Source organism: Phalacrocorax carbo, chromosome Z (genome assembly GCF_963921805.1).
Source record: "Phalacrocorax carbo chromosome Z, bPhaCar2.1, whole genome shotgun sequence".
NCBI lineage: Eukaryota > Metazoa > Chordata > Aves > Suliformes > Phalacrocoracidae > Phalacrocorax > Phalacrocorax carbo.
Genome location: NC_087548.1, coordinates 16,302,503 through 16,326,372, shown reverse-complemented (window position 1 = coordinate 16,326,372; position 23,870 = coordinate 16,302,503). Strand labels below are relative to the sequence as shown.

Genomic DNA, 23,870 nt, shown 5'->3' with positions numbered 1-23,870 from the left:
ATTATGTGACATGAGCCTTTGAATTGCCAACTTTTCAGCAACCTGTAAAATGTGTATGAGAAGACAAAAGCCAGGGAGTATATGCTTCTTATGAAAGACTGTGGTTTACAAGACACTCATCATGCTCTGCATGGAAGTACACAGGTTCCCTTTGGTGCCTGACTTTGAAACAGAAATTAAAACTGTGCTTGAGTTAGGAGAATTTGGTATGACTCAAATTTCTTGTAATTCACTGCTATGATGTCACTCTTTAAAATTCTGCAGTAGCGGGGGTACTCAGTAAGCTCTGTATTGAAAGTGTGTGCAGAAACCCAGAAGATTTTCTTGAACCACACACACACACGTGTAGTTGCTGAATCTGCCTTGTAAAACTGGCATGACCAAACAGGTTTTGCACAATCCTGTATGTATGTGTTTAGAAAGTGAGAGGCTTGGGATTTAATTAACTTCACAATGCAGTTTTCTCTCCTTCAAGTGGCATCAGTGCTTTCTCTTTTTGTTTTTATTCTTTCCTTGGCTTCTGCTAGCTGATAGGGCACTGTCAACTTTACATCAAAATTAGCTTGAAATTTTGACTTTGGTCTTTTCTGCAAACCAGAAATGGCTTTTGAAGTACTTATGAACAAGCAGGTATAATTTACATGTACATCGCAAATAGAAGTCAGTCATTTTATTCCTGTAACTGCCAGGTCTGTCTGAGTGGTCGTCACATTTTTGATTAAGTTAGAGGTTTGTGAGCAAAGAATAAACCTGGAGATAACATCCTATATTTTCATTAGTAACATGGACAAATATTATATGAAGACCGTGAGAGACACCAAAATGCAATGGGGGTCTTCTGGCAAAGAGATGATTACATTTTATTTGCTGGCAGGTTCTTAATTCATCTTTACCTGAACATGGATTTGTCAAATTTCACTCTTGATTTGGCCTTTAACAAGTTACACAGCATGGGTGTTACAGTTTAGGAATATATAAAAAGAACTGAATGAGTGTGTGAGTAGTAAAGCTTAAATTAGTATGTTTTTAGCGAGATCTTCTGGTGGCTTGAGAACATGGTGAAAATAAAATAATTGTTAAGTTTTAAGGGTGTTTTTTCCCTCCAGCTGTAACACTAACCTTTACCATAGCATCTCTCATCTCCTGTGCTGCCTGGGCCTTTCCCCCAGTCTGGTTATTGCAGGTCAAGAGAAAGAGGTGGTCCCTTGGGAACAGCTCTGGATTATTTGACCTAGTGCTGATAGGTTTCTCCTCACACAGTGCAGCTTGGTGAGGGACAGAAGAGCATTTTGGGCATTCCCAGCTGTCCCCTGAGGGAGAATTCCTTTTAAAAACAGTAACAAAATATACATGCTTGTATTGCAGGAATGAGGGAGCGCACTCCTGGTGGTGCAGAGGACTTCAGTGAAAAGAAGTCTCTTTGAAAATCACAGAGGCTTTTAGGCAAAAATGAATGTTTTAAGGGTGTCATTCTGACAATGATGTACATCTAGCTTTGGAAGAGACTTCTAGTACAAGGTCAGGAGCCGTTCCACTTGAGTCTTAAAAAGAAGCAGCCTGGACAAAATAAGAGGTTTACAAAACTGCTCTGTAGGAAAGGCTGGGTCAGCGACATTCTTACATGAAAGTGTCCCTCCTGCTGTTGGTCAGTGGGAGAAGGCCCCTTGCTACATGGAAGTTATGGTCTGTGGGAGGGTGCTCAAGTCTTCAGAGCTCTCAGGTGGCAGGGAGACAATGCACCAGGGATTTGCTGGGCTTTAGGATAACCTCTCCTGCAGTTTTCTTTTTGAGAACAAACACTGACGGTGACCAATGTGTGGGTGGAACTGCCTGTGTTCCCCAGATCCTGCTGAATAGTTGAACTTATCTTTGGAAAACATGCAACCCATTAATCTTCAAAGAACACATTAAACATAATATTCTAGATAATTTTTACTTTAAGATCAATATTTATACTAATAAGTACTGTGCAGTAGAGAAATGGCTCTCACTTTTTTTCCTTTTTTCCCTCCAGAAATTATTACTTAACACTGGATTGAACCAGTGATCCTGGGTGATCAGATCAGGTCTTGGGCATCCCATAGCTTTGAGTAGCAGCAATATGAAAAGTGAGCAGAGGGGAGAGGAAAACAGATGGACTGTCCAGTCTCCTTAAACCCGTATCTAAAGCAGGGGACATTTCCATTCACAGGATACAGGGCCCTTTGTGAATGTGACATTTCATCTAAGTTGAAGAGACCTGTTCTAGGGGAATATCCTGCCATATCTATTCTGTTCTGGCCTCAGGTAGTCCTGAAAGAGGCCTGTGGACAGTTGAGTTTTACATGTCTGTGATTGTTGAGGTTATCTTTGAAATGTCTCGCTGAAAACATGTTCATCAAGTTGTGAATGGGACAGTGAAAATGTTTGCTTGCCAGAAGGGGAAGGAGTTGCTATGCCTGGGAGCAGCACTGAAGAAGAAAAGTAGATGGAACAAGAACTGGTGTTTGCTGGTATCCGACTGGTGTCAGGTCTGGAATTTCAAAAGTATTTTTTGTTTTGTTTTTAATTTTAGAACTGACCACCTTGTTGGAAGATGACGTTTATTTCTGCTTGAAGCTGCTGTTCCGAAAACAAACAGTAGAATAATGTGGAAGTATTCAAGCCTCCGCTGCCTTTTAGCACTAGCTATTTTATGTTTAAGAAGCTTAATAAATAGCCAAGAGAGAGGTGAGTTTATTGCAATGTAATTCACTAATTACTTTTTCTTTATAGGTTCCGTACTGACACCATTTAATTACATTGCTTTTTTACCATGTGTATGTTCGAAAACTGTCACCTTTGCAGTTCCACACCATCCTAGCGGCAGACGTACTACCAGGCCTGATCTCTGCTTTCCAGCAACCAGTGGCATCTTGTAAACCAGTGCAAAACTGGATGTTAAATTCTCCATAATGCAAGTGTGATAGTCTGCATATATAGTTGGTGTAAATGTCCACACTGAGACCTCTTGCTGTGTATGTCAGCTGTCTGCAACAATTTCACAAATTATCATTAATTACCTTTCTGTCATTAATTGCCCTCCATGTGGGACAATGGAGGAGAGCAAAAACCTCATTAAGTTTATCATCAAAGCTTGTGGTTTTGCCATTGGCCCAAAGCCTACTTATTAGGCTAGGCTAGGAATGGGTATTGTGGAAAGAGACAGCTGCCTGTCTCATTGCATACAAGTATAAATCCAGATTTTAAGTTCTTCTAGAAATCTGGCAGTCTGTGGCTTTCTGTAATCAGGCACACAAATCATTCAACAGTTCTAAAATACTGGCCAGACATGCACACAATAAAAATGAAAAAACAATGGCTATAGAAGTGAACAAGAGCAGTTGTTTTACAGTTGATCATTTTTGACCTGCAGTGTGTGACTGTATTTCTTATATGATTTCAGGTTCTCTGGGGCACCCCCAGAATTTGAAATGCATAACACATAATTTACACAAAATGATCTGTACTTGGGATCTCTCTTCTAAAGGAAGACATGGACAAACTGACTTTTGCTACACTACCAAGTAAGTCTCTTGTATACCTGTTTGAAAGCTACCAAATTAGTATAGTTATTCCTTAGTCACTGCCCATGGAATTTGTGATGCTCTTATTTCCCAGCATCTCCCCATCAGTTTTCTTTGGGTGGTTCTCCCTCCAGGCACTGTTAACTCAGGCAATGGTGGGGTTTCTGGCAAAGTCTTGTCTCATGCTAACAATTCTCCTGCCAAAATCTCCTGCTTGCTCTCTTCAAAGGGCTGGAAGATGCTCTCGTTTACTCAGATTCCTCTATGTGTCTGCCTAGCCCTTGCTCAGAGTTTTCATGAGGGACATCTTTATATCAGGTTCAATCCAAAAGGAAATGATAGTTGGAAGAAGTGAATCCTGATGTTATGGGCCAAAGCAGTAGAATATATGACATAAGTGTTGAGATTCACATGTGGAAAAACATAAAAAATCACTTGGTGGCTGTGTTATAACCTTTATAAATTTTAAGCTGTCTGGGGAATATCACATTAGAGGAAATATAAAATTATTCCACAATTACAATAGCTTTTCTGAAGTGAATGCATGTTGAAAATTTTGAGAAATGTTAAAAATGTTTAAAAAATTTAAGCCTTCAGTGTGTTTTTCACTAATGAGAGCTACATGTGCAATTCCCCATGCTGTGGGTCTGCCAAATACTTATCATATGCTAGGGATGAGTTAAAATCCTTTTTGCATCTTGATCCTGCCCCCAGTCCAGATATTTGTACTGTCTTTTTTCCTGTAAATTCTGCAGGCAGCCCAGACTTGTCCTTGGGGTCCCAGGGCTTGGCTGCATTTCTTCCACCTACATGTTTGATTTTCTGTGTCTAGTTACTCCTCCTGCATTACCAGCTATTATTTCTATACAAAAAAGACACACATATGTGACACTGTGGCCAGAGTTCAGGAGTGTAGAGTTCATGAGGTACTGAACTCCCTATAAACAAGAACAGTCATATAGCTGTTGCTCTTTCTCCTTAGCAAAGCAAAACAGGCTTGGGTTCCTGAAGCAGAGAAGCTGAGGGCTGATCTTAGTACAGACCTCCCTGAGGGAAGTAGATTTTGTTTTTAACTTGCCCATACATCCTCTAATAATATCTCAGTACAGAGGAGGAATAGCCTTTCTGAGCACTCAAGTCTCAGGTGGCTTTCACTAGCCCAGAGTCTTGCGTGAATTTTAAAAGTTCAACCCAAGCTCTTGACTCTGGCTGATGGGAGCTCCAGGGTTCTGTTCCAGTTCATAAGTGAGTAACGGTCCCTCGGCAGGAAGTCTGGCATTGTTCTCTTTGCTTTCCTTCCTCCCATCATTCCCCCAAGAGGAAGGTCTGGATTTTTCCGAACTTTTTGCCTTTCTAGTTGCATATCAATGATAATGAGCAAAGGGACTTGACCCATCCTCTGTTGTTTCCCGTATGTATCTACGACCTCCAGACAAAAGGCCAGATCATGTGTTGCTGAGCACTGCACAAACATTGTGAGCAGACTGTATCTCCGTCTGAGATCTTAGCACTTCTCTCCCCTGCCCTCTGCTCTTGCCCTACTAGCTGAGCAGCAGAAGGGAGCTAAAAGATTTGTTCTGAGATGGGGACACAGATGGGTGAACCTGCTCTTTGCACCCATGTGCCATCACTTTGAGAAGAAATGGAGGGAGAGGGAGTCAGGAAGCATAGAAGCGGGGGAGGTACTGTTGAGTTTTGGGGGGTTTTATTTTGCTTATTTTGAAGTATTGACTTATGGTGCCTATATATTTCAGAAGTGTGTCGTTTGCTTAAAAAGTCACTTTTTCACTTTGGAGTGTTCTCTTAACAACTAGGTAGCTGCATTATACAACTAGTGCGCACAGAATGCCTGTCAATCTGATGTTAACCAAAGCGCTTGCAAGTCTTACTCCTTCCCAGACTTGATATGGAGCTCTCTGTTATATTACAGTGAATTTGTAGTTTATTAGTGTCCTAGGAATAGGACTTAACTTGCCTTAGCTTCCTATCAGTTGAAATACCTGCTTAATCCTCTCTGTCTTTTTCAGTGACCTCTCCTCTCCAGTGTGTTTTAAAACTAAGGAGAAAAAGGTTGAGATTCCAGTCCCAGGGAGCTCCACCACAGTGACAATAACCACAAACAGTTCTTCTGGAACTGCTTTTGCTACCAAAGAATTTGAAATTCACAAGAAAGACATCTGTAAGTATCGGGTTTTATGTGTGTACATACAATGATTAATAATGCTCCAGAAAACTGATAGTTTTCTTTGGCAGTGTTCCTGTATATACAATGTTGATGTGCTGAGTCCATATGAATCTACCATACATAACAGGTTGTTTTCTCTCTCCCTCCAGGGGAAAGAAAACCCCTTTTACCCATAGATCATAGCACAGAAGTGAAAGGCAGAATGTGAGGAGGAAAATGAAGTACAGCACTGTTACATGTCCCTAATGACTCTTTGATTCCCCCCCCCACCCCCCCCGACTATAAATTAGGAAGGATTTGTAAATAAGTTCCTAATCTACATACTGAAGTACCTGCATGCAGCATAAAGTGCATTTGCTCAGATTTGAATTGGGAAAGGGAGAATAAACAGCCTAGTGCCTCTTCTCCCATTTAAATGCTGAACTGCTACAGAATTAAGTAGTTTATTCACGCAATTTCACAACATTTTTATTATATCACATCTCACTCTTGACAGGATTATATTTTCTCAATATATGCCTAATTTACCCATTCTGTTCAAATGTATATAAAACTAGGCAAATACATTTATGCGTGTGTGAGAGACTGTATCATATTGGAGTTATAGATAAATGAGGCTTTTTTCCACCTCCTTTCTCTCAAAGGAGAATCACAGAATCACAGGTTGGAAGGGACCTCAGGGATCGTCTAGTCCAACCTTTCTAGGAAGAGCAGAGTCTAGACAAGATGGCCCAGCACCCTGTCCAGACGAATCTTGAAGGTGTCCAATGTGGCCAAGTCAACCACTTCCCTGGGGAGATTATTCCAATGGTTGACTGTCCTCACTATGAAAAATTTTCCTCTCGTGTCCTATTGGAATCTCCCCAAGAGCAACTTGTGTCCATTCCCCCTTGTGACTCCGTCTCCATCTTCTTTGTAGCTACCCCTTAAGTACTGGTACATGGTGATGAGATCCCTGCTAAGCCTCCTTTTCTCAAGGCTGAACAAACCCAGCTCTCCCAGCCTATCCTCATATGGCAGCTTCCCAGTCCTTTGATCATCTTGGTGGCCCTTCTCTGGACCCCTTCCAGCCTGTCCACATCCTTTTTGTATAGCAGAGACCAGAACTGTACACAGTACTCCAGGTGTGGCCTGACAAGCGCTGAGTAGAGTGGGATGATGACTTCTTTCTCTCTGCTGGTGATGCCCTTTTTGATGCAACCCAGCATCCTGTTGGCCTTCTTGGCCGCAGCAGCACACTGTTCGCTCATGTTGAGCTTTCTGTCCACCAGGACAGCAGGATCCTGAAGTCCACAACATTGTGATCACTGCAGCCAAGGCTATCACTGACCGAGATATTACAAAGCAGGTTTTCTCGGTTTGTGCATAGCAAGTCCAACAGTGCCTCATTCCTGGTTGGCACATCTAACATTTGTGTCAGGAAGCAGTCCTCTATATATTCCAGGAACTTGGTGGATGATATGCGAGCTGCCATATTGTTCTTCCAGCAGATGTCTGGGTAGTTGAAGTCCCCCATCAGGACCAGGTTCTGTTGGCCAGAAGCTTGCTCGGGTGCCCCAAGTATCGCTTCGTCAGCATTGTCATCATGATTAGGAGGTCGGTAGCAGATGCCCACTGTGAGGTCCTGCTTGGAGACGACCCCTTTGACTTTAACCCAGAGGCATTCGATAGAGCAGTCGCAATCACCATAGTTGACTTCGATACATTCAAGGTTTTCCTTAATGTAGAGTGCGACTCCTCCACCTCTTCTACCTTGCCTGTCTTTACGAAAGAGCCTATAACCGTCCATTGCGATCCCCCAGTCATTTGAGGTGTCCCACCATGTTTCAGTTACTCCTATGATGTCTTACCCTTCTGAATGGGCACAGAGCTCCAGGTCTTCCTGTTTGTTACCTAGACTGCGTGCATTCGTATACATACACTTGAGGTGATTACTCTTCTGTTTCACCTCTTGGGAGACAGATAAGGAAGGACAGCTAAGGAGGAAGTTGTAAGCTGAAGATGGCATTGACACCATCTGCCAAACTTGCTCATAATTTTGTCTCTAGTTTAGGCTTGCCTGCTTATTTGTTTAGTGCAGTCAAAATCTAAAGTCAGTAGCATTTCTTATGCCTAGCTGAGTTTTCTCTTCAGTTGAGAGCAGTTCAAGAATTTAAGAAAACACAACTCCAAAATATGTGGGCACCATGCTGGGTTCTCCAGCATCTTGCTGAACCCAGGCAGGATAGGTCTCTCAGGTTCACAGAACCTGGAAATCGTCTCATAAAACTCCCCTGCTTGAGCAGGCACACCTAGAGCAGGGGACACAGGACCATGCCCAGGCAGGTTTTGAATGTCTCCAGGAAAGGGACTCGACAGCCTCCCTGGGCAGCCTGTGCCACTGCTCTGGCACCATCACAGAGAATTTTTTTCTTGTGTTTAAGTGGAACTTCCTGTGTTCCAATTTGTGCCTATTGCCCCTTGGCCTGTCATTGGGCACCAATGAAAAGAGTCCAGTCCCACCTTCTTGTCACCCACCCTTCAGATATTTATAGGTTTTGATGAAATCCCCCCATAGTCTTCTCCATGCTGAACAAACCCAAGCCTCTCAGCCTTTCCTCATAAGGGAGATGCTCCAGTCCCTGATCATCTTGGCAGCTCTCTGCTGGACTTGCTTAAGCAGTTCCCTGTCCTTCTTAAACTGGGGGGCCCAGAACTGGACACAGTCCTCCAAATGTTGCCTCACTAGGGCAGAGTAGAGTGGGAGGATAATTTCCCTCGGCCTGCTGGCCACACTCCTTGTAATGCCGCCTGGTTCATCACAGGTTATCCGAGGTAGCACGGTTGACTGCGTTGAACACTTTGCAGGCTCTCAGAGCCTTTGCCAAGACTGAAGTTGGATAAATTACACATTTAAAAAACAGGATTTATCATATACCAGGCCCAGTGAGCAGCCATAATGCTTGAACAGCCATAACCCTTGCGTGCTTCTCAGCCTCTTGCTTCACCACCACTCATTCATAGAAGAGATGCTTCTGTTTAATCTCCTTGTCCTGCCCCATTACCATGTCATGCCTTCAATATTTCTTGTAGCTTAAAGTCACACTGCCCATGATCATCTTCAGAGCCTCATGTGAGCTTCTTGCACCCTGTGCTTCTGCTCTCCTTTCTCCCTACTCTAGATTTTGTTGCAAGTCCCCTTTTCCCTGCTGATCTCCAAAACCCAGTTCTTTCTTTGGGGAATTTTCCATCAGCCTCCCTAGATGCTTTCTCATGTACACTTCAAGTCTGTTGCCATGTTTCCTTTATTTCTACAGCATTGAATGAAGGTTGTGAAAGATACAATGTCTTCTCACTATACATTATGAAGTGTCACATTCATGATCAGTTACTCACACATCTGCATGTTGAGATGTTAGAAGAAAATGCTACCTGGTGACTCATTAGCACCTGTGCTTTTCTGGGAACTTTCATGCTCAAGTAATGACAGAGCCCATCTTGTTCTAATTACAGAGGTTGAGTTATATGTTTGTATGGCTACTAGCCAGTTGAGAGCAGAGACCATGGCTGTTAAACACCTGTAGGGCTGGTATTGCTGACTAATGACTTGAATATGGCTTTTTCTCCCTCTCTCTTTTTCAAGCATTTGCTCCTCTCACTCCACGCATTTTTAGTTTAACACCTGACTTTTCAACTTCCACATTAAATCTGAAGTGGAGTGATAATGGATCAGTCTTCCCATATGGATTGGATGCCTTATGGCAGATTCAGATACTCCGTAAAGAAGCAATGGAAAAAGTCACACAGGTAAGTCCTTTACTTCCTTTATGAAAAACATAGGTACAGTTTTTGCTGTCGGTAATATTCTGGGAGGTCATCTGAAGAACGCTGAGGATACTGAAAGTTGCAGAGCTTTGCAGAATCTGAGTGTAGTCATGCTTCTGGTAGGTAACTTCTTGTTAAGTTTCGAAGTTATGAGACACTGACTACTATACTGTCAGTACTTACAGTCACAGCTTTTTTTTTATTCTAATACAATTTTTTTAATTAGAACTTACGAATTTGGCAAATATTTTACACCCTTTTCTCTGCTTTACTTCTCCAACAGTGTCTCAAGTCTTGGTGGTCTTTGAATGTTCAGTTTGCCTTTTTTTTTCCAACCACAGTTATTCCAGGCCAATTTATAGCTCTGTTCTGTAAGTTTTAGGAATGGAGAAAAGATATAAGGTGCAGCCTGGGAATAGTATTAGAAGAGTTTCATTTTGGAAAAGTTGGAACCTTTCCCTGCCTGGGAGAAGCCCAGGATATTGGGATGCAATATATACCTTTTGAAATGCTTGGCAAGCTTCCTGCTGTCTCTCAAATGTCTGCCCTCTGATATTTCTGGCTGGCAGTCTACCTGGCTGGTGGGCTGTTTAGCATCTTAGGCTTTTGTCCAAGTATATTCACAAGACAACTGAAAGTTAGATGGCACACTCAAACCATTTTGTGATTTACTTCACTTCATTTGCCATTCTGTTGACACCTTGGAGATGATAGGTCATTGCTAAAAGGTGTTCATAAACTCTCTCTTGGTTGTTTTTTGTGGGGGAAAACTTTGTAGGTAACTTACTATTCAAAATTGACTCATGAAGACATCATTCTTTCTTGGAACTGGACATCAGATATGCCTTTGGAGTGTACATCGCATTATGTGAAGATTCGCTGTTATATTAATGTAACACAGTTTGCTGGCCCCAAGGATTGGAGTGACTGGAGCCCAGTAGAAGTCGTCCCTGGTAGGTTTGTTGTATCGTCACTGCGTGGACTTTGGTTGTTTTCTGAAAAACAAGCCAGAATCAGAGGAAAAGCTTTAGGCTGTGATGGGCTGTTGCTTTTAGGGGTGTTCTGGTGAGAGAAATAATGCTTCCATTAGTTAATGAAGCCTGGTAAACATTGATTTTGTATGCATTTAGAGGGCTTCTGGGTCATTTTAGCTGATTGGCACCATGTTTACAGTAAATTCTACATGTAAGGTTTTTTGTGTTTTTGTTTTCTGTTCTTCCTTCTCTGCCAGGAAAAGATAGCGAGCCAAACGGGCGTGGAGTGTTTCCTCAGGACACCGTGGTGGCAGTAGGTTCAGATGTGACAATTTGTTGTGTCCATGAAGAAGGACGGCAGATACAACGGATGACTTATGGACCAGAAATATACCCAATGATACATCTGAGCCGTCGGAGCAGTGCAATCAGGGTGCTAAATGCCAGTGCTTCAGTTACCAGTGGAACAAATGCAGTGTGCATACTGTCCGAAGATGATATGGAGGGAACTGTCTTGTTTGTAGGATGTATGTATCATTATGTTTACTGACTTTAGGAAAATCAAAATAATTTTGAGACCCTTAGAGTTCTGCTAGGAAACAAATGCTATTGTGGCTTTTTTAACCTGGCCTTTGGTTTCTGAGGATGAACTGGGATTGTATGTGTTTGATTTCACTGTGGAAACTCCAGCCCGTGGAGAAGACACCAAGACTGGGAGGATGAGGAGGTACTCATGTAAACCATCTCTTAGAACCTGGCCCAGTGCTTCTCTCCTTGATCTCTTTTTTAAGGCTTTTCTTCATGATCTGGAATACTTAGTAGTTTATTACCATATGAAGATTCTTCCTCAGTCTCTATCACTTTAGGCTTACATCTGTTCTAGTTTGGTCTTTGACAAGGCAAAGATAAGGAAGAATTTTAAGTGAAAACATTCATTTACCAACCAGTCAAATGAAGGCAATAAAACAGACTTTGCAACAACAACAGGTGCTCATCCAGGGCAGTAGCTCCCTGGAGCTAATTACAGCAAAGGAACCCACCTGACAGTTCCTCTTTCCTGGAAAATCTCTTAAACATTCTCTTAGTATTCTCTTTAAAGATACCAAATGACTATGTATCTTCCCTTTGTAACCATGCCAGCCTCAGGAATCTCTTCCAGATACAGATACCTCTTAAACTACTGAAAGTATCAGGTTCTTCTTTCCCATTACGGGTCACTTCAGAGCTTTCTGTGTCTTCCTTACAGGTGTTTTGAGAGTTATCATCTTCCAATAGCTGCCCATTAGAGTCCTGTTTCCCATTACAAATGCCTGCCTTTGAACTTAGGGTCCTTGGGGTTGAGGGAAAGGAGAGGAGAGACTGGGTTTATTTTGAAAGCGTGTTCCCAGCTCCAGCCTGTGCCTCCTGTCGTTGACTTTGTGTGCTAAGTATCTGACAGCAAATGGAAAACGGAATTCAACTTTTTATGACTTCTCAGTGAGATGCCATTTTTACATTATTTGTGTAGTATTTGCTTTTGTGGGAGACTCTTCCAGGTAAATAAGTCAGTTATTCATGAACAAAGGCTGTGATAATCCCATAGGTTTTTCCCATACAGTGGATTTTGAAGGGCTGGGATATGGTGAAGTCTTTTTCATGCCAGTGTTTCTTCTGTGGTACCTACTTAGTGGGAGTGGAGAGGACTTGTCATGATGCTCTTGCTGATGAGAGACATTTGGGGAAGAAACCGTAGAGGAAGTAAATGTGCATGCAAACCACCTGGATTAATCCTAGGCCTAGCAAAATAAGTGTTCTTTTTGTCCCTCTGCTCACAGTCTGAAATAAGCCTGCCACTGTTGCCTCTTGTGTTGGTGCCCCTTCTCTAGGGCAGCTACATGGATATTATTGTGCTATCTTTTGGAGGAAAGTGTACGAGACTTGAAATAAGTGCTCTGCTTAGTCTCACGTTAGCATGGTTGCCCTTTCTTTTGGCGGCACTGCCTATCTTCTCCAGGAAGGCACTCAACAATATTCTAGTATGGGAGCAAGGAGCAAGCTTTAAAAGAAAAAGATGGGCACTGCCAAAGCAAAGGGGAAGAGGACGAGCCATTCAGGGCTTGCTTGAACTTTAAAATTCAGTTTGGAATTCATGTTAAAATTCATGTCTCCTTGACATGACTTGCTTGAGGAATTCAAAGCAGCAGTGGGGCTGGCATGTAAGAAAATATGACACACAGCCGACACCTTTCCTGCATTGCTCAGTGGCTAAACTGATGCTCAGAATTTTGGAAGAGCCTTGGCAGAGTTTCAGTGAAACATTTCCAGGTCAGAGCCTGGAGCTTGTGAATGTATTTGCATGTGATTTACCAGATTACCCACCCACTTAGAAGCCTAGAGTCAAGTGTTAGTCAGATGGGGCTGATAATAATTATCCATCTGTTTTATTGTTGGTTTTTTTTAAAACATATTATTTGTATGGTTCGAGTGTAACTGTTACCATATTTTTAAGGCATGCAATCTAGACCCAGCAAAAAGGAATCATAATGCTTTCAGGAAGCTAGCAGCCCAACTGTCACACTAGGATGGCAAAACATTGGCTGACTGTTTTGGTTTCCTTTCATACTACAGATGCCCCTGATATCCCCCAAAACCTCAGTTGTGAAACATCCAACTTCCTGATAATAAAATGCACCTGGAAGCCAGGCAGACCCAGTGGACTATATGGAAAACGAAGAACAAAGTACAGTTTATTTGAAAGGTAAAACAATTCACCACTAAAAGGAGCAGAAGGGTAGAACTGGAATATATACTTTGGTGCCTGAGACTTACTGCTCCATGACTATTTAAATGAGATAGTCTTCATTGTTTAGAGCCTAAAATACTTTTCAAGGGTTTGTGAAAGCTGAAACTAAACTAAACTGGGAGAACCCTTGTCTAACTCTGCAAAATTCCAATGGTAATTAAGGATGGCTTTTCCTAACGATTTATGCCATTATGAACTCATGAGAAAATAAAGGGCTTAGTGTGTCAGGATGCTGCCAACATGTAGACAAGACCAGTATGAAAATGCCGGGGGATAGTAGGAGTCATTCACTAATTTAAAAAAATTTTTTTATATGCAACCTGTGTCAGATCATCTGTCAGACATTCACTGAGCTTCTGCTATGCAGGATGACAGAAACTCACTGAGGAACAATTTTAAGACAGGCTGTGGGTCATTTCCCAAATGCTACTAGGGAAAATAGCAATAAGACTACACCTATTCTCCTCCCAGCATTAAGAACTAGATAGTGTAGAGCAGGCAAAGTGCGTGTTACCTGGAAAACATTGAAAGGGACCAATAACACTTGTATCATCCACAGAAAGAAGTGAACACTGGTGTCCCACTAGTTTGTCTTACATCATAGGCCATGTAAAGCCTTAAAAGTAAAGAATCATTGTTTTGGAATAGTACTTGCAAATAGGATTCCTTGGTGGTTGTGAATAGAAGTCAGTGAGGAGTTAACAAAATTCCCGTGGCAAGGAGGCTCCCCTGTAATGCCAAAGGAGCAGTCAGGGAAAGGAGCCAGGAGAGGCCTGAGTCACAAAAACTCATGGGAAATGGAGTCTTATGGTGGCTTTGAAGCAAGTCAGAGGCAATGAGGATTGAGTTACGGTCACAGATGATGTCCAGAATGCTAGTGCTAAAAAAATGATTGGGTAGAATGCAAAGAGGTGGACAAAGCAGAGCTCCAGTCACTGGCTGCCCATATTCAGCTCATAAACAAGGATGTAGTTCAGACTTGTTTCACTCAGCCCAACGCTGTGAGGAGATTATGTGGTGCATTTCAGGGTAAATATTCTCATCCTTGTTCTCAGCCCACACTGAGGTATTGAAATAGAGAGTATGGTGTGGAGAAAGCTCAGAGCTCAGCTACAACACAATAAAAATGCCCAGAGGAAGAATTAAACTTGTGCTACTGAATGAGAGGTTCAGACAGATTGTAATTAAAGCAACTTCTATATACATACATACATACAGATATACACTTCAGATTTTACCTATGATGTAACTCTTGGCTGTTAACAGACTGCCTTTCCTGCTTTTGATTTAAAAATTATGTTTCCCAGGTAACAAACCTTGGTTTAGATTTGGCAGAGCTGATGGAAAGAGGTAATGTGTGTCGCATCTCCCTAGTTCAGAAAGCAATTAAGAACATTATTTAAATGCAAACATACACTGATCTGAACAAAGATACTTTAAATCAGAATCTTGGTTGTGACTTGTGAGGTGGTTTTACAGGACCTACCTGTTTTCCAGGCTTTTGAGAAGTGAGAGGATGGAAATGTTATGCTAGTGGAAGAGGAGAGTTTCACGTGAGAACAGGGCAAGTCATGACTGATGCCACTTTAACCTGCATTGTGGTGTTAGATATGCCTCTGCAATCAAATCATTCTGTAAGCCATGTGTCAGTGAACCCATCGTTCTTTACTGTGTTTTCAGTCTAGACGTCTGACTGTTGCTAGAAATGATCTTATTCAAAAATTAAGTTGTTCCCCCCTGTTTTTTAACTTTGTAGAATATCTGGGAAAAATGTTTCATGTGAAGTCAATGAAATGAACAGTGAACGTGTCTGTGGCTTCCCAGTAGTGGCTGATCAAAAAACCTATGACTTCATATTAGGCGTCTCCAATCCTATTGGGCAAACAGAGTCATCGCTTTTGGTTGATTTAACTGAAAGAGGTAAGACTTAAGAATTGCAAAGGCAAAAATATAAGTTTTCTGCATGCCAAAGATTTGTTTTTTGGGTTTGAAGAACTCTGACATGGTATACTTGTCATTATTTTGCTTTATTGTCACCAGTATTTTGCCATGTTTGATAATTTGAACTTGAAAAGAAAATAGTTTAGGATATGTCCTGAGGCAATAATTAGGTGTACAGAGAGATGCCAGTTCTCAACAGCAGTGCTACCAGATTGGATACACTGCTGTGTGGATAAATGCTGCTAGTGATCTAATAATTAGCCAGCCGCTGTTTATGTATTATTTAGTATTTCATTACACATCAGTAATTAAAATGTAGGTGTAACTTTATGAACTGTGAAGTGCCTGCTTATAGGGCAAAATATTGTGTGGGTTTACAATAGCAGGATTTGAAGCATTAAAAAAGTAGCACTGAAAGGTAAAAGGTAATAGCAGGAGTATTACTGCTATTAGTAGTAAACATGAACTGCTGTCGTAGTTTGTAGAAAGAAATTACTCTTTCACTGGACCTTCGGTTTAAGCAAGGAAGGTGAGAAGATGACCACCTTTCTAGTACTGTCTTGCACATCCTTTTCCATCTGCCTCCATAACCATAGTTGAGGATTCAGGGGTTTCTGATGGTTGCAGAATTCTTCCATTCTCTCTGAAAAACTGAATTTGAAATTGAAGATGGTGCAGGGGGTTTTGTCCATTTCCCAGTTCAACTAGCCTGAGATTGGAATTGTCAGAGTACTAAATTGGCAGGTCCTAGAAAAGCATGATTTGTTTTTGCTAATTATAAACTGGGCCGTTTTGCACCCAGTCAATAGGACTACTATTTCCTATTCATTTCCTTTCCTTTCTTTCCCTCACTGTCCACTTAATTCCCAATATAGAGTACATATTTCCTTAAGGGTTACTGGACCAATTCCACAGTAAAGATTTTTTTTCCTCTGACAGCTATGAATAGTAGTACAGAATATTATTGAAAAATTCCATGAAGGGAGTTTTGGGGAGGGAGAGGTCATTCAGGAGTCCTGTTCTCTCCTAGTCTGCAGATGTTATGTTACAGAATTCCCAGAAGATGCACAAAGTTGAGTGAGTTTTATCTGTCACTCTGGTCCTCTGAAATAGCTCATGCTTCTCTTTTTTATAAAGTCAGTAGGAGGGGAAATGTTTTTCTGTATCTCCAACTCCTTACCACACATGCTAGTATGCTCAGCCTTAAGTAAATCTGTTCTGATGTTTGATAGCTGAGAAAAGCATCAGGAATAACAGTGCTTGCAGGTGCCTTCCCAGCACCATCTTAGTTGCTGATTGGATCACTTATATATGCTTCTGATGCTCTTTGATCTTTTAAAATCAAATTTTTTTGAACTAAAGTGAATGTTTTTTTTCTTAGAACTGAGGGGTTTCTCTTTATTTTTTAAGTTCATCCAAAAACTCCAGAAAAGCTAACTGTTTTTGGGAACAGCTCTACAAGTGTCCGTCTGCATTGGTTTATAAATGGCAGCTTTGCTGAGATCAGGCTTCTGTGTCAGATTGAAATTAGCAGTGGTCACTCTGAGCGAAAACTGGTAAGTGTTGCTTTTAATGGCTGTTTTTTTCTCAGATGTTGATCTTCTTCTCTGAACTAATTACATTTCAAATTCTTTTCTCACTAAGAGCTTCATTCTGATCATCTTACTAAATGATTAATGTGGTGATGACTAGAAGTTCACCTACTAACATCACAAAAAGTTCTGCTCATCTCCACTGTTGCCTGCTTGCTCTTCTTTGGTTGGTTTTAAAGAACTTAGAGGAAAGTCAAATTACCCATCATGTTATTTGGCACTTGGAGAGAGTGGATAGTGCTTTATGCTAACCCTTTAGGTAACAGTCCTTGTGCTTTGTCCTTCATCGTGCAAACTGTATTAACACATGCTTGTTCCAGGATGTGCTGCTGCCCTGCAGACTTCCACAGTGGTTTTTCCAGATTGCCTCTTGCAGTTATGTATTTTAATTTTTTTTTTTTTTTTTCCCCCCTCAAAGAGCAGTTCATTGGCTTGCTGTCAGCAATTGACATGCATGGGGCTGTAATACAGAGCCGCTAAACCCGCTCATATGTCAGTGGTGCAGGGACAGGATAGGGAAGGATTCTCCCACTGGGTGTATCAGTAGGTAATCCTCAGTGAAGAGCTCTGCAGTGGGAGAGAAGGTAGTATTTCTGGGTGGGGTTCAGATTTTCCAGCACTCAGGCTTCCATCTGCTGCCTGGCTTTGGTGCTCTGTGTCATCGGAGCTGCATATTTACTCTGCTGACTGTCAGAGGAGCTTAGGGTACTAATTTAGACACCAGCATCAGATACTGAGTGTAGGTGGTGGGAATATGTCGTCTTCTTCCATATTGCCTAACTTAATATGGGGTGATCTATGTCACTGGGGAAACCTAACGGCCACACTGCATGTCAGTTGGCCTGAGGTTTACCCCCAAATTCTGTGTTTATGCATTCACATGGAGTATCTCTGATCAGATTGGGTAGGCACATACTGAATTTCCAGGTCTTGGTGTACAGAGCCTGAATTTGTAATCTGAGCACATTAACTTCAGAGTCTGCTTTTTACAATGCTTGTTTGATTTTCAGCAGCAGTATTCCATTACCCACTGCATTTAGTTGCCTGGTGGGCACACCTATTGTGCACAGACTTGAAAAAGTCACTCAAGCCGCAGAATTGATGCAGCTAAGCCTGAAGACAATCATTATATACATTGCCTCTAAAATAATACAGCAGTAGTTAATGCATGCTCTGTAAGAGTATTTTTAAAATACTTTCAAAGCACTTAATGAGCATGGAAGCCTTAAGCTTTTATATTTTCCCTGTGATGACATGTGTTAAGTAGTACCCAGAGATTAGGTACTGCAAAGAAAATCAAAGATGTCTTTGGAATTAACAGCAGAAGGAACTGGCTTTTAGATGTACGTAACAGTTCTGACAGATGAGCTGTGATGAATTTGGGTGTGTAGTCTGAGATACCATCAGCCACAGCTGCCTGCATTTCTCTGCTCCCAACACTTACTGCTTCTGGAGCAGTCAGCAGGGGAAACAAACACCCAAGTGTTGCCCACCCCCAGCTCAGTTAGCTTAAACTGTTTAAAAAGTACATTTGCACAGTTCTGCCTAGCCACAGTTAAGCTGCTTGAAGCCTGGGGCACAGGCTTGCTTGTGAACTCTCCTACCGGCTTAGTAATCTGGGGCAGTGGGAGATGGCAGGGTCTTACACTGTTACAGCAGTTTGATTCACTGCACCTGCAGCTACAGATATTTTGAAACACAGCTAACAGCTTGGTAGAAGCTTTTACAGCCTTTTTATTTTGCCTCTGGTTGCTTAATAAAAAACCTCCACGAGTTCCTTGTAATAAACAAAAGTAGCTGTGAAATTGTTATGGGGTTTTACATGGCATTTTGAGGATGTTTTCAGAAGCTTTTCCATCCGTATGAGAGAGTGTTGTCTTTTTTTATGTTTTTCAAGTTGTTATTTGGCTTTAGAAATACTCAATTAGTTGCAGCTTAAAGTCACTTGGAGTCCAGTTTTTGGCAGCTGTGATGCATATGTGTTATAATTAGATTCAGTAAAAAATATTCCCAGGCTTAGAGTTCATTTAAGTTGTCATGAAAATTAAATACTCCCTAGACTCACACCATTTTAAGAATAACAGGAATGACTAGTCCTTCCATAAGAGCTGTGAACAGACTTGGTAAGACTTGGGTACTATCTTTTGAAGGAAAAAGGACTGCCTAGGAAGAGGACTGCACGATAAGCATCTTTCTCAGACAGACTTTAGCATGCTTCTAGGCGTGTGTCTTAGAAAAAAGGCCTTTGTCGACCCAGTTTCACGTGCACATGCGCAGTGGAAGTGCAGGTTCTAAACACCAGAGGTGAAATCCTGGCCTGCCTCATGGGAGCAGAAGTTCTGCTGCATACAGGAGAGGGGGACTGGATGGGATAGATGGGAAGCAGCAGCCTGCTACTGTGTGCAAAGCTCATCCTGTTGGAGGCTCATCAGTGTTACCTCTCCTTTTTGTGCTTTACATCTCAAAGGTGCTACCTACTGTCATATTTCAAAATCTGTGCTGTATATGGCTGTATTTTCACAGATCTCTGAAAAATTTTCCTTTGTTCAGGGTGACTACATTGGAAATCTTTTTCATTAATTTCTTTGTAGGGCTTCACTGCAGCTTTTTCTTTTTTCACAGTGTTGATATTTTGGGGGAGAAATGTAACTTTTTTAGGTGTTAACTTCCAGCATAATATAGGGAGCAAAAAGTATATATCTAACGTGTCAATTTCTGTAAATTTTTAACAGCACAATGTCTCCATGCCTGGTGGAAAAATCTCAACTTACACAGCTCAGCTGAACACATTGCACCCATATACCAAATACCAGTTCAGGGTGCGCTGTTCAGCTGCTGACCACTTCTGGAAGTGGAGTGGGTGGAGCAGGATAGAGGAGCACACAACTTTGGAAGCCCGTGAGTTTATTTAATTCTTTGATGATAAAATGTTGAACATGTGAAGCCATATATTTTAAAATTAGCCGACTAAAAAGCTAACTTTTTGATAGATGGTAAATTGTCTACTCTGCAACTTGGGAAAAAACAACAACTTTTGTTTTTTTCTTAGCTCCTGCGAAAGGACCAGATATATGGAGAGAGAGAAGTCCTTCTGGAAAAAGTCTAAAAATCTTCTGGAAGGTAGATAGGACACTTAAAGTTTTAAAATATTATGTAATGTAACTCCATGAAAAACTATTTCCTTACACATTCATAAATGAGTGAAGTTTATAGTAAATAAATCAGGCTGCTTTTCTTAACTTTTTATAGAACCATACATTAGACAAATATTTTTTCACTAAATAAGAATATTATTAAATTTTTATAATTTAAACATTGCATTGAGATGCATGTAGAATTAAATTTTTAATACATCCCAGCTGAAAATTAAAAACTTATGAACTCATGTGTTAATTCTCAAAGTCACACTTAAGTAACTATCTTATCTGCCTTGTAGTCCTATACAGTCATCAGACTAGATCAGGACGTTAAACCCATGGTATCCTATGTCTTCCTTTGCTTACTCCGTTTTGGTTCTAATGCACTCTTTGTCCATTCATAGCCTTTATCCCTTTCTGAAGCCAACGGAAAAATAGTGTCTCATGAAGTGTCCTGCTACCTGCTAGAGACACCACTGGAGTATAAAGAAGTCACCGAACCCTCAAACAGTACTGAGATAAAACTTGGCAAAAAGGACTGTGTAATTAGCGTTGTAGCCAAAAACCATGCAGGCTCGTCTCCTCCTTCGAGGATAACGAGTGTGGAACTTCCAAGCGGTGAGTGCTCCCAGCAGAGAGCTAAACACCTTCAAAGCTTGGGGAATATCTGGACAAGTTTGTTTATTGAAAAATAAGATGATACCTGCTTTGTTTGTTTGTGTTTGTTTTCTGGGTTATTTCCCCACCCAAATCTACTGAGTGGGGGAAGAAAAAAATTGCTGCTTTGCTTCTAGGGCAGCGTCTTGCCAGTTAATTGTGCTCTCTGCATAAAAGGAGGGTGATAGTGTACAGTCTCTGCAGTTATTTGCACTTTTCTGGAGGCCTCCCAGGAACAACAAGGATGAGGCTTCAAAGCCCTAATGTTGATCTCTGACATTCAGGGTGCTTAGCTGATTTCTGTGTGTTCTTGTTGAGATGCTGAAAACTGTTACATGCTAAAGAGAATCAGAATAAAGTTTTGGGGGTGTTGTGTGGCTTTTTAAGGGAAGAATTGCCAGTTCAGTGCCTGTAAGCTCTGCAGGAGAATATTAATTGGGCTGGTTGGTAAAATGTTGGCACCCTTGTGCTAGGAGCTGCGGTTTGAAAACGAGGTAGGACTTGAGCTTCCCAATTAAAACACTGCCGCTCTTGCTGTGGGCTTTTGTAAAGGGAAATAGCTGAGCCAGATAATGTTTTTCTGCTCCTAACACTGAGCTTGGGGAGAAGTTAATATTGCATGTAGCTATTGAGAGACCATGCTTCCTTGCACACCAGGAAAATTGTATCTCCCAAACCCTGAACCTTTAGCTCGAGATCTGCCTGATGCTCGGCAGGGAGGACAGATTTGCACAGTGTCCCTTCTCTGCTTGTTTGCCAGGAGCATGTATAATGCTGCTTCTCCCTCCCCACCCTGTTCTCTAACAGGTATCACAGTTGCCTGTCTTGCAGCTCAGGTTCTGATAAGGCAGTGCCACCTCTCACAGGAAGGAACATGCTTTGACTGAGATTCACAGTGGGAGAAATATGAATTTGTTTCTATGCAAAGGAAAACCATTGCTTATAATGTTTCTTGTGCTTCTCCAAAACACCAATACCTAAAAGTATATTCTTAGTCTGCTTCTTCGAGGGAAAAGTAGTTGTATGGGACAGTTGAAAGAATGAAAATGCTTTTATAGCACCCCTTCAGCAGTGAAACAAGACACTGGGAGTCAGGGAGGTCTCTGTGATAGGTCTCTGGTGTGGGACAGCTGATGGCAGCTGGAGCTTTGCGTTCATTTATAGCTTTCTCTCAGATGTCTGAGGTTCCCTTTGGTGTTACCCAACTTGTACTCGTTGAAGATTTGCTCCCAAGTTGGTATAGGAATTATCTGAGTCACTGACTGGAGTCATGAAAGATGACTCATTCACTGAACTGGATGACATTTCTGCCCAAAGATCTCTTCTGGCTGCTTCCTGTGTACAGTCTGTAAGTGCTTTTAATGTCCATAAGAGAGCAGTGGCTCTGAAGCTTGAGATCTGCTGAGGTTTTGTGAAAACCAAAAACACAAACAAAGGGTACTCTGCCTTAATTAATTTATCACTGTCTCTGAAAAGTGCTCTGTAGGGAGTTGGGGCATATAATCTGGCTGTTTACAGGCTCCCCTACCAGAGTAGTACTGTAGTGCTAGTAGTTATTTCTGCTAGTCTAGGTTGCAGCTATAAATACACCAAAATGAGCAGTACTGCCCTGGGTGAATTTCTAGTCATGTGGCTCAGGAAATAAAATTGAGTATGGTGTATTTAAGCATTTTTTGAGAGAGTATGTGCCTACTGTCAGTAAAAGGTCTTTCCTGTAAACAGGAAAATTAAAGCAGTCTAATTAGAAATATGATCTCTTCCAGCACTGTAGAAGTGTAGTTTCACTGGATGCATGGTAGTTTTTTAGGGAAAAGTATTGAGTGTCTTCTGGAGTTGACTTGTCTTTTTTTAATCATGTGTGTCTTTCTTGCCATAAGCAAGCTAGAAAAGGACTGTACACTTAGCTGTATGTTAAGATGATTTAGAAATAGTCCTTCAACATTCACAGCATGTCTGGGAGAGTAAAATTTTTAAAGCACTGCTTCTTAAAAACTACCCTTGCCCTTCAGCCTTCCACAGTTTATGGCTTTAATAACATGAACTAATAGACTCAATAGGGAGCATAAATGATAACACTGAAAAAGGAAAAACTGAAACCCTGAGACTGTTTTTGCAGATCTGTTGTGGGGCCACAGCTGTTGTGGTGGACTTTGGAAAACTTCTCTTAGCTCGGCGGGGTCCCATCTGACAGACAGCCGTGGAGTGAAGCTGCAGGAATCAGAAGTCATTCCTGGATCTGATCACTTGAAGGGCAGCTAAACCCTTCATAATCAGAAACAAGAAAAATAGACTAAAGGCAAACTTTTCTTTTTCTTTAGTTTACCCTTGGTAGACTGGAGCCTCCATAAAGTTCACCAGGGACATGAGTTTTGTTGTTGGTTCTTTTGAACAATGGTTGTCTGTGGTCAGGCGAGTGACAGCACGACACTTTGAAAGAAATACAAATCAAACTGTTTGATGAAATGGCAGCAGGAATTTATAGCTGGAGGCTCCTGCCAAATTGATGTCAAGTCAGATTTGAACCTGACATCTGCTGTAAACCCTTACCTTTAAAAAGTGGTTTTTAAGCTGGTCAGGAGCAACAGCACTTCTCGTCATCATTCTTAAGGCTGGCTGAGGGATTTGCTGCAGGCTGCGTCTGATTTCCAGCACTTCAGAAAGCATAGCTGAGTGCACAGCTTCAAATTTCACAGTACCAGGAGCACACCTCTCATTCTTATAAAGACTGCAGTTTATAAAACCTTCGTGCTGTGCCTGGAAGGCTTTCTTCCAGCTTGGACTACAGAGAAGTGTCTGCTCTCTGATGGATTTTTGTGTCCTCTCTGTTGCAGACGATGTCAAAACAGATCGGGCCGTGGCAATGGGGAATGGAATTTATATTTCTTGGAATTCTTACCCCAACATGACCTGTGGCTACATAGTAAAATGGTGTCATTCATCTGGGTCTGAACCATGTAGTGTGGACTGGCAGAAATTTCCTTCAAATACAACAGATGCAGTGATAAAGTCTGGTAAGTCAAATAATTTTTTGTGACTATTTCTGGTTGAGAGCCTGAGCAACGAGTGGAATGAGAGCAGCACCAGTGCTATAGGTTGAAGATTGTTGCATTGCTGTGTGCTTGTGTACAAAAATGAACCCCTTCTTGGTACTGTGTTTATTGTAATTTCTTACACAGCCTTGCCAAATCCAGATATCAGTCTTGGCTTAACTGTTACCATCCTATGTTTATTAACCCTTTTGAAATTACCTCTT

General features: G+C 41.5%; 1 protein-coding gene across 6 annotated transcripts in view; it reads left to right on the top strand.

Moving 5' to 3' along the window:
• The window catches only part of LOC104050568 (LIF receptor subunit alpha), a 57,482-nt gene that overhangs the window by 19,679 nt on the left and 13,933 nt on the right, over positions 1-23,870 (top strand). For all 6 annotated transcript variants that reach the window (XM_064438629.1, XM_064438634.1, XM_064438631.1 and 3 more), the window contains 13 exons: positions 2,555-2,709; positions 3,425-3,545; positions 5,573-5,724; positions 9,353-9,516; positions 10,313-10,487; positions 10,766-11,035; positions 13,116-13,245; positions 15,047-15,210; positions 16,642-16,787; positions 19,556-19,721; positions 19,873-19,943; positions 20,365-20,578; positions 23,449-23,628. In XM_064438629.1, the coding sequence (XP_064294699.1) occupies positions 2,628-2,709; positions 3,425-3,545; positions 5,573-5,724; positions 9,353-9,516; positions 10,313-10,487; positions 10,766-11,035; positions 13,116-13,245; positions 15,047-15,210; positions 16,642-16,787; positions 19,556-19,721; positions 19,873-19,943; positions 20,365-20,578; positions 23,449-23,628 (2,035 nt within the window). In that variant the 5' untranslated portion in view covers positions 2,555-2,627. The remainder of the gene's footprint in view (positions 1-2,554; positions 2,710-3,424; positions 3,546-5,572; positions 5,725-9,352; positions 9,517-10,312; positions 10,488-10,765; positions 11,036-13,115; positions 13,246-15,046; positions 15,211-16,641; positions 16,788-19,555; positions 19,722-19,872; positions 19,944-20,364; positions 20,579-23,448; positions 23,629-23,870) is intronic.